The sequence below is a fragment of the Carassius gibelio genome, chromosome B22, assembly GCF_023724105.1.
Source record: "Carassius gibelio isolate Cgi1373 ecotype wild population from Czech Republic chromosome B22, carGib1.2-hapl.c, whole genome shotgun sequence".
NCBI classification, from domain to species: Eukaryota; Metazoa; Chordata; class Actinopteri; order Cypriniformes; family Cyprinidae; genus Carassius; species Carassius gibelio.
In genome coordinates, this window is record NC_068417.1 from 32,785,942 (window position 1) to 32,797,670 (window position 11,729).

Below are 11,729 nucleotides of genomic sequence, written 5' to 3' on the forward strand. Positions count from 1 at the left end.
TCAATATGTTGAAGGAAGAGAAGAGCAGACATATGGATAAATTTGACAATGCAAGAGAACTCTCGTGTCATATGAACAGAAAAATACACACAGAATGATGTTGAATTGTCCGTTTTTACAAGTATTCGCGTAAACACAGTTGATTACGTCTTAAGTGAATGTAAACACTGCTCACCTAGGGGTGTAGAAATAGATTGTTTCTTCGATGCATCGCGATGCAGACGAGAAAGATTCAGTATCGGTTCAGTAATAGACTGTAACCGATTATAAGGTACTGATGCTTTTCTAACATCATTTGTCGCGTATGTGCTTTGTCGGCTTGAAGCACCGCTAGGCAGAATGATCAATGTTATGACATCAGGTACAGCGAGAGTGATAAGAGAGCAGACGGATCCTTAGTGCGAGTAATTATAAATGCTCCAACTACTTTAAAAGCCGACATCTGGCCACATCTCGGCTTTTATGAAAAACCTGATCATGACCTGGAGAAGACACGCGCTAAGTGTAAATCATGTCACACACAATGAAATATGCAGCGGGGTAGTTATGGGCAAATTAAGTCTCGTGAAGCACTAAGGATATCCTCTGACTGTGTCGGGAAAAGATTCAAAGCTTTGAGTGTCTCAAACAGCGCCATCTGTAAATCAGCCAGAAGCCTGTGAAAGACACTCTGTAGAATGAGGCATCTACCACAGATCGTTTCAACTTACATGCACAAATAAAAGACTAACAGTGTGTGTGTGTGTTTGTTGAATTTCTGTCTCTGATAAATTCAATCACCCATTAAACTGTGTAATTTAATAACATTACGAATATCATTATTATGTAATAGAAGGATAATGTTCACATATGAATTGCATGACAAATATTGAATTTTTTAGAAATAATTTGTATTCTTCATATCTCTGGGTGCTTGTATTTATTGACAAAATTGTATAAATGTGTAGTAAAATTGAAAATTGAAGATGCAGTGCATCGTCAATGCATTGTGATGCATCGTGATATCGAATTGAATCAAATCGATGACGATTATCGTAACTGAATCGAACCGTGAGACTGGTGTAGGTTCACACCCCTATTGCTACCATTGCATCCGTGCATTCGGTTTTAAATGGAACCTAAATGCGTGTTGTGTTTCACCACAGTTAAATTGGTGTCTACCATGATAAGCATTAATATTAAATAGGGCTGCCACTTTTGTGAAAAAATCATTTTCGATTTTTAAGACATAAGTGTTCATTGAATCGATTGTAAAATTGTTTTTCCATGTCTAAGAAAAAAGAAGTTTCCTTTTTCAACGTCAAATAACGGACGAACGTAAAGAGAGCGCTGGAAACACACAACAAGTCAGCAATATTTCTTATTTATTGGCATGAAGTTTCGTGCAGAATAACAAACAGCAACAGGAGAGCAACATTGTCGAGAAATATATATGCAGAGGGGACAGCTGCCATAACAAAAGAAAAACACCCCTGCAGGCTTCAACCCGGCTGCATTTATGATTTAGGGCAATTCAAAAATATCCAAGATTATTTAAAATAATGATTCAATCCATTTCAAACAACTGTTCAAAAAAATTAAACCTTAAATGGACTTGAGAACAGGCCATGTGTGTTTTTTTTTATTGAACGTAACCGACACTTAGGCTAGGCAGCACTAGGCAGGCATAATGAAAAGCGCAAAAAGGCTAGGGCCATTACAAATTTATTGGACAGGAAAACAAGTCGATCAACATTTTCGGGGTCCAGAGCAGAGCGTTTTTTATTCACTATATGTCCAGCTGTTGAGAAGACGCGCTCCGACCGCACCGATGTCACAGCTGCGCAAGGTGGGGGTATTACTGCCAATTTTCCACCACAAAAGCGAGTCGCTGTCAGCTTGCAATGGTACTTTTCATAACTCTGAATCTCCTGTAACTAGATGCGTGAATGAGGCGAATTCACGTCTATCGCGCCGCGAGACCTCCAGACGCGTGTAAATGCATCTTTACATTGACTTAACATTGAAATAATTCACGCCAGATGCTCTATTTGTGTTTGGTGTGAACGCAGCATAAGAGGTCGCTTTCGACGTCCCCGGCCCCGCGTAAAATTGCTGGTATTTTCTGTCTAGCTTTCGCAACGCATACTGCACTTTCGGAATTCTTTATTTTCTTTTTCTGCTTGTGAGTTTTGTTACATCTATATTTTTTAATTGTTTAATTATTTTTAAATTAATAGTGTACATATTTGGTTAAAATGGATTCCCTATTTTCATTTCAACTTTTTTTGGTTGGTCCGATCGATTGTGCAATCGTTTTTCGAACTAAAAGTGACAGCCCTAATATTAAACCTACTGTATATAATGAGCTTTAAAAATTTAAACAAATGCTTACTAAATGCATTACACTGTAACTAAACCCATTCGATTTTAGCCAACTAAATTTACTGTAGATTTAGTCGACTAAAACTAGACTAAAACTAAAAGCAATTCAGTTAACAAAAATATGATTAAAACTAAATAGCAGTTTAGTCAAAAGACCATTACTAAAACTAATTCAAAATTTGCTGTCAAAATGATCACTGCTATGAACATCTAAGAAACTTTCAACAAAATCATGGCCAATTGTAAAATATGCCATGTGGAACAACCGCCTAATAAACCATATTTCTAATATAATATATAGTATATTTTAATATAATTAATAATTCATGATATTTAAAAAATAATGATTAAGATCATTATATTGTTTTCAGGGTGTGAAAAAAAACTGTTTAGTTGTTGGTTACATGACAGTAATTTAAGCGTCAGTTCATCTGTTGTGAATTCATTGAATTGCTGTTTTTTTAATAGAAAAATATAATAGAAAATATCACATAGTTATAAGATAATGATTAAGATCACATGTATTGATGGTTTAAATTAATTTAATCCCCTTTTAACTTGATGGTTAAACCATATGATGAGTCATTTCAATTCATAATTGAAAATGTGTTGATGTTGGTACATCATGCACTTTATTTTTTATTTATTTAAATAAAAATTTTTTATGAATCTAAAAAAAACCTGCATTATTTCACTGCAAATAAATAAGTAAATACCATTAGTTTTTTTTTCAAATTATTAAATTGTTAATATAGCCTCCTTACTGTTTTTCCTGACACATTCATAATTATTATTTCTGCCAGTGTGCTGTGGCAAGTTTTATGCCTGTGCTTGAGCATTTATAGGCTATGTAGGCAATTAAAGGCTCATTATAATTATTTGAATGGTTTATTAATAAACGTGCAGTTAGTCGACTAATGCTTAAAATTAACGAGTGCAGTTCTAATAATAATCAAGTGAGTTTATTATTAAAACAAGAGCATCTCTTTATCAAGATGGTGGTTATTGACAATTATTTGCACTTGTCTGAAGCATAATCTCGCTTAATTTTAAAACATTTTTCAGAAAACAAGTCTTAATGAGTGCCATTTTTCTTTATTTAATCTTGATTTAATAATGTTTGAATGCTTGTACTGTAAAACAAGACACGAGTACTGAAGAAGAAAATCACTTTTTTTGCAGTGTTGTCATTGAGCAAATCAGTTCATTATGGTTGTGGAGTACCATGCAAATCCAAAGGAGGTCATAATGATCTCTCTCTAATTATAGCGACATAAACTTCACATGTATCCTCTTCGGATGCACAAATGAGGACGAGAAAACATGGATGGCGAGACTGCTCTGTCATCTCATCTGCTGTCATCTCATTTAATTAGCTTCTCGTTCTGCTTGATGCCGCCCCAGGAGCTTTAGACCGCAGGACAGATTTAATCACGGAGACCCGCTCACCCTAGAAAACCAACAGACAGCGGCTTGATATCAAACCGAGACGCGGTGGACGCAGACCCAGATTGGTTATTTTCAGCCCCGTTTATATGCAAATGCAGGAGATGAACAGATGTCCGACCGCGCAATGCGCATTGCACTAAAAGCCTAAATTAGTAGCCTGCATGAGCTCTCGGACTGTTTGCAGCGAGAATCTAATCAATAGCTTATTATCATCGAGCGTATAAACATTTTCTATAATTGCAGGACTTTATGGATGCACCCAATGATTGGGCGAGTCCAATTATAGAAGATGCCGAAACTTTAAATGGTTGTTTTTAACTTGACTTTGAAGTTATTAAATGTGAGTGTACACATCTAAATTTAGGCCATTTATGATGTAGATGAGTGAATGGGTGCCGTAAGAATGAGAGTCCAAACAGCTGATTAAAACATCACAGTAATCCACTCCAGTCCATCAATTAATGGCGTTTTTATGAAATTAAATGTTGTGTGTTTGTAAAACATCATCCAAGACTATAATTTCTAGCCAAAATATGAGATATAATCCATAATAACGCTTCATCCAGCGATTAAGTCACTACAGAGGATTCATTGGTGTGATGTAATGCTACATTCCTCCAAATCTGTTCTGACCAAGAATTAAACTCATCTGCATATTGAATGGCCTGAGGGTGTGTACATTTTCAGCAAATTTTCATTTTTGGTAATTTATATTGCATATCCCACTTTGGATAGAACACAGAATCTAATCAATAGCATATTATCATTAGCATTGTTTTCATCACCCCGTTTTTATGCACATTTTGAAGTATAACATCAGAAAAAAAAAATCCTTAAATAGGTTTTATGCTTGTTTATGCTTATGCACATTTGTGAAAAAAAGGTTCCTGTGAATAATGGGAGATATGCACAATTTCCAAATCTTTAATCTGATAATCCAATTTTGCACTTAAGATAAATTAGTAGCTTGGATGGAAATCCAGCTATTGAGCATAAAAACCATTCTTTATAGTTGCACGACTTCATGGATGCTCTCAGTGACTGGGCAACTGCAATTGTAGAAGACATTGAAACTCCAGATGGGTGTTTTTATGTTGACTTTGAAGTTCTTGCTATTTCTGGTTCGGCAATCAACCAGAACCCTAGATGCCCATCAATTTCTATCTAGTCCAATTTTTTGCCCCACTTCTGCCACCATGACTGTGCCTGTGGAATTAAATCATGTCCACCAAAGCTTTAAACCCCAACAAGATAGCCTTGTGAATTCCATGCATTGCTCGCATGCATCGTAAACAGAGTTTATGATGCCATTAAAGCCCTGACGCCCAGATTTTTGGGCACAGGAACAAACGTCCCTAATGGATACGGACAAGTAAAGTGGTTTAGCTTTTCAGCATCTGAGCTGTCCGGCCGAAATATCACATGGCACTATATAGGTCATTCCCTGCCGTGCTGAGAACCCGAGAGGGGAGGTGGAAGGCTGTAATGATAGAAAAACATATTTGCGAGTGTGAACTTTGAGCCCCGGCAGGACTTCAATCAAGAATTGACACCCACTCGCAGAGCCGTGTCGATAATACATAGAAACTTCACCCAGGAAATAAATGAAGCTTGATATTTCGCCATATGACTACATTTTATATATGCAAATGTTGTAGCTGACCTTGTTAGGGAAAGAAAAGAAAATACGTCTGGTAACAAGCCCATTTGGGATTGCCATCTTTGAGATCCGGGGATTTCAAGTGAGGAAGAATAGAACATGTACATTTTAATATATTTGCATATTTCGTAGACATTTTTATCCAAAGCAACTCTGATATAACATTACACGAGTTTGAAGTAGACATTTAGATTTGCGCTTGCCATTTATTGTGTGCATTATGACCTGAAAAAAGTTTTTAAATGTGCCAATCTCTTAGAAATGTAATATCTGTATTCACAATGGCTTTATATGGTTTTGAAAAACAACAAAAAGTTTACATTTAATGACTTTTTTAAAATAACTTTACTACAACACATTTTAAATTGCGCAAGTTTTTTAATTTTCAAGGGAAAATGCCTTTTTAATACAGAAGACAATTTATAATATTTCAATAGATGTATTTACTACTCTATGACATCATTTCCCGTTTTATAGAAATTATGAGAAATCGTGACGCAATTATGTAATATAATCACATTTACAAGAAATTATTTTTTGCAAGAAAAGAGACAGTTATGAGAAATAATTGCAATATTATTCTGAAAATAATGGCAGAATTATGAAATAAAGTTGCAATCACAACAATAATGTAACAGTTATGAGATTTAGCTGCAAATTTGAGAGATAAAGTCTAATTTATGAGAAATTAAGTCACAGTTACAAGAAACAGTATTCAAAATGACGATAAAATAATTTACCTTTATAACAACTGCAGCATTATTTCTCATAATTGTGACTTTATGAGAAATGCCACAGAACTCTCTGACATCATTTCTTATGTATAATTTTCCAATCCTTTACGACATTTTGGCTAAATTTTATTGCATACATTTTTAATACATATATTTGTATACAAACATTTATATACAAATATTGGTCATATTTTATTACAATTTATACAGTATTATTTTTAATAACAACCATTTGTATTACGATTACTTTGTCGTTTTAATTTCAAGTCATTCTATGTAGGAAATGCATTTTTTATGTGTTTCTGAATATATTAATAGTTTTATGTCACTGACCCATGTTACACATCCCACTTTGGATGGAACATGGCAAGATGGTAGTTTGTTTGATTATAAATTTGTGTAGTATGTCTATATTCTGCGATACAGAATTAAACTACATACAGTTTATTACCAAATTAGCCCGAACCACTGCATATAACCTTAGCGTCAGTCACCTGCTGGTTCAGTAAATGACGTGGTCTTAAAAAAGCATTATTGTAATCTCCTTACTCAAATTAAGCTCCCGTCACATCAGCCTGCGTGGGAGACTTTACCGTCATCGTTCCTGGTGTTCTCAATTCCCACATCAAGAGACAGAGTTGTGTTTCTTAGAGACGTAGCGGACGAGCTTAGCATAAGCCACAAGGAAGAGGGATTTAGCGCTCAAACATTAGAAGATGCCTCATTGGTGCTCAGACGAACCGATAGTAGTATTTAACCTGGCTTGTGAAAATCTGTCTGAAAGTGCCATTTCTCAACGTCTTGTCACATTTTGTGTGGCAAAAAAAATAAAAATAAATACAAACATAATGCTAATAGAATGCTAATATGTGCAAAAGTTTAAAGGTTTGTTTAGTAATGTACCAAAGATTAAAGAAGTAGTGAGCAGACTTCATTAAAACCTTAAAGTGTAACCACACACACAAATACACACATCTCTAAGAGTGTTTTAAAGCTTCTTATGGTTTTCCAGAGATGGAGGAGGGTAAAGCTAAGCTACGTTAAAGCTAAGTTGTTGAATGTCATATTACTTAGTTAGGGCGTTTCACATTATTAATACCCTGCTGGAAAATCCCAAGTTGGTCCTGAAATTTTAAACATGGCAGCTGGTTTGTTGAAGGTCTAAACAGGTAAACCACCTTGGACCATCAACAAACCAGCTGGCAGTTTTTGGAAAGTTTTTGGTCAACCAGCTAATGACCAACTTGGACCAAACAAGCCTCAAGTTTGAGGGTTTTCCAGCAAGTTAAAGAATTGGATCTGTCTTATATGCTAAGCTTGTTAGTTCCAGTTATGAGTTCAGATATATTTATTGTTATCTAAAGAGACTTTGTGTTTTATGTATACAGTTTTATGTATTTTATAGAAATGTTTCAAAGATTATAAAATTTAAAATAATCTATTAAAATAATAATAGTCACACATTACATAAAAAATAACAGGCAGTTTTGAGAAATGGCAATTATGTATGGGATCTAAAATCACAATTGTTAGATATAAAAGCCTGTAATTACGAGAAATTAAGAGTTCACTGAGATTTGAGATTTAAATCATATTTAAATAAGATGTAGTCACAATTGAGAAATAAGGTCGCAATTAAGAGAAATTATGTTGCAGTTGTCATAAATAATGTTGTAATTATGAGATGGTTGGGATTATGAGAAATAATTTCAGAATTATTAGAAACCATGTTGCAATTATGAGAAATTAAGTTATGAGATGTAGTCGCTATTATGAGAAATTATGTGCAATTATAAGCATTACAAAATAAGTTAGTCGCAATTATAAAATCCTAACTTTCGTAATAAAAACGCAATTACAATGAATGGGGGGGGGGGGGGGGTCGGCTTGTTCTGTTTATTGTGAATAATATTTTTGACATTTATATATGACCCTTTCTATGCAATTTTTTTTTTAATAAAAAAATAATTGTAAATAAATATCATTAGAAATAAATAGTGAGAACAAAGCCACAGCTAGAAGATACTGTAGTTGCAATAACATTCATTAAAAAATGAATTCACAGTTTCAGTAAATTAAATAAAGTGGCAATTACAAGAAATGTAGTCACCATTACATAAATAGCTCCAGTTATAAGAAATTGTCACAGTTATAAGACGGTTGCAATTAAGAGAAATAATCTTAATTATGAGAAATGGAGCCAAACTTACAAGAGATACTGTAGCAAAGATATCATTATTACAAATGAAGTCAGCCACGAGACGAAGTTGCAATTACAGCAAATAAAGTCACAGTTACAAAATAGTCGCAAATTACGAGAAAATAAATAAATAAAAATCCCAATTATGAGAAAAAACAACAACCAATTACGTGCAAAAAAGTCACAAGAAATGAGATATAAAATTAGTTTTGTATTGCATTTATCAGACAAAGTCGTAATTATAATATTAAACCTATGTTTTGTTCATAATCTACAAGTTCATGGTAATATTAATAGATTTCCCATTTGTTGCTTGATAAACAATTTTGACCTTGCGTTGCGTCAACCCTTGATGTCCAGAATCTGCTTCCCGAAGCAAAACCACTAGCGAACCACTGCCCTGTAATAAATTACTTGTTTCAAGTGTGCTTGTTTAATTCATTAAATTAATTTTACTGTCTTTTAAATTCAGTCTTCTGCTCCTGTCAGACCCACTGCATTATGAGTGCTTGGAGATACTGCAGAACAAATGAGAACAAGCACATACACGCACACAGAGGCACTCAATTATACGGCCTGCCTCTAGCAGCAGGACTTCATTAGCCTGTTTGCTGATGAGCTTCCTCATTGTTTTGCATGCACAATCATTTTACACAGACCAGTATTAGGGACGAATATTATCACTCGAATGTGACTTCAACAGACCCCCAAGACTCCGAATGATGGATTTTCAGTGTTTAAATGAGGATTAATGTGAACAATACAGAGAGAAAGCCACAGAGAACGAGAGAGAGAGAGAGAGTGTTTGTGTTTGTGTGCATGTATTTTATATAAACGTTGTATTTTGCTATTTATTCTGAGAATCATGTAATTAATAACTCAATTTAGTAATCAATTTTCTGTGTTTAGTGAAAATTCAGAAAAGCGACCACCCACACTGTTGGGACCCCTGTGTGAACTACTGCCATTCTCAACATCCTGGTCACTGTAAGACAATGACATGGACCTCTGCTTCCAGTAACCCGTCCAGCTCTCAGGATTACTGCAAATGTAACTACAGTACATCATTTTTACACTTTTACCACATGCTTTATGAAGATGATTTGACTAGTTATACATATTATATATATATATATATATATATATATATATATATATATATATATATATATATATATATATATTTTTTTTTTTTTTTTTTTTTTTTTTTCATGACGGGGCATTTCACAACAAATGTTCCTCATGTAGATTTAGTTAGTTTTTTTAAGTTGATTGTAAAAATTTCGAGCAAATTGTCAAAGACGATATCTAATCATTAAAATAGGACTACGCGTATTTGCATGAGAACAAAAATAGTTTTTAAAATTAAGCTTGTGTTCAAATTGGTCATGATAATTCGCACAAATATTGCAAATAATATTTTGAATCTTAAATATGACTCTACACAACTGGGAGTTCCGCATAAAGAAGAACATTTTCATCACATATTTTGTTAGTGTACACATTAATAATGCAAATTCGCATACATTTGAATGCAATTTAAATAGGAGTCTGCATGATTAGGAGTTTAGCATGAGGGCGAAAAAGTTTCCCTTGCAGATGTTGACTGTGTTCAAGTTGGTCATGCAACATTTCATGTACGATGTCCAGTCATTAAATAGCAGTCTACGCGTTTTTTCATGTGAGGGTAAAATATTTTTTGCTTTGCAAGTTTCACTCGTGTTTCCAGTTGGTCATACAAATTCACACAAAATTTCATAGATGATATTAAGTTAATGAAATAGGAGTTTGATTAATAGTTTGACATGAGGGCATAGAAGTTTCCCTTTCAGATTTTGTCTGTGTTCAAGTTGGTATTGCGAAATCATTCAGAAATTTTGTTGCCAATTATCCAGTCATTAGTCTGCACAATTGGGAGTTTCTCATTAAGGCAAAAAGGTTTCCTTCTCAGATTTTGCTTGTGTAAAGTTGTTCACAAAAATTTGCGTGAAATTTCATTTACAATATCCAGTCGTTGCGAGTTTTGCATGAGCGCAAAAATCTTCTTGCAGATTTCGTCCATGTCCACGTCCATGGTTTGAATGTGGCTTCTTTATAACCTGTGCGTCATACATCACTACCGTATTGACAATAATATTGACATTTTTTGCTCTGAAATTTCTATATCACAAATATGACCCCAATTTTATTTTATGCTTTTAAGCATTTTTTTTTTTTTTTTTAGCCTGGGTTTCCTGCACCAAAATGCCATTTTTACTGAGCAAGTCCCATTTTCTTCAGATAATCTACCTCTCTAGTTGAAGTCATCCATCTTCATTTACAAGTTAAATAGCATTATGTTCATATGGAATATTGTTCTTAATCCAGACATCCACCTCCCAGGGGTTACCTCCAAATCCAATATAACGTCCTCTTAAATAACAAATGCTTAGTGCATAGATCTGCAAAGACTAGCAAGGGACCAATAGACTATGGATCATTAACCTGCAGTGAGCCGCTCAGTCTCTTGGACCATTACCATCTCTTTGATTTAGGATTTTTTAAATGCAGCTACACTGCCTGACTTTCTCTCTCCTTTCTTCCGTTCTCTCTAGCGGTAGTCTGCACTAACTTCTCTCCTGGGTCCACTACCACATCAGGCATGACCAGCCAGGGTTCGAACACGCTGCCCCGGGCCGCTCCTCCCATGAGCCCACGGAACTCTATGCTAAAGAGACGACAACGGAAAAAAGAGCACAAAAGCTCCTGTAGGTGACTGGATGGGTTTTCTCTTTGACATGCTCTAAAAGCATCTTAATGCATTTCATGACATCTCATAAGTGATGGATTTAATGGTTCATTAAATGAAGTTCTAAATGAATTGGGAAGAGCATAATCATTTAGTACTGTCATCATAACAAGTAAGAGGCAATCATTGCTCCATCCCAGAAACAGTTCTTCCAGCATCCTTCCACCTCCCTATATCTCCTCTATCTCTGTTATTTTCTCTCTGTGTAGTACCACAATGGGAGGTTGAACTTCTGCTGAGGAGAGCAAGCCAAGTTTGCTTAAAATTAACAATTAAGTTTGGATGGGCGCAAAAACTTGTGAAAGTGATGTTGGGAAGATCATATTGATAACGGCACCACAAAGTTATATTTAGTTGAACATACATAGTTAGTATTGCATTGTATTATTAGTGGAGGTTTTTTTCCCAATTTTTAGCTAAAACAATTTATTATCTTCAGAGTTAGGTGTTAGCATGTTTGCTAAGCTAAGAACACAGTACTGTAGACATTTTATACAATACATAACACAAACACATATTAGGTAAATCATTTTT

The 11,729-nt window shown here is 34.6% G+C and overlaps 1 protein-coding gene across 4 annotated transcripts in view; it reads left to right on the forward strand.

The window, feature by feature from the left end:
* Window positions 1-11,729, forward strand: part of LOC127988434 (glutamate receptor-interacting protein 2) — a 116,920-nt gene that overhangs the window by 87,116 nt on the left and 18,075 nt on the right. For all 4 annotated transcript variants that reach the window (XM_052591193.1, XM_052591192.1, XM_052591194.1 and 1 more), the window contains exons 10-11: window positions 9,317-9,457; window positions 11,002-11,154. In XM_052591193.1, the coding sequence (XP_052447153.1) occupies window positions 9,317-9,457; window positions 11,002-11,154 (294 nt within the window). The remainder of the gene's footprint in view (window positions 1-9,316; window positions 9,458-11,001; window positions 11,155-11,729) is intronic.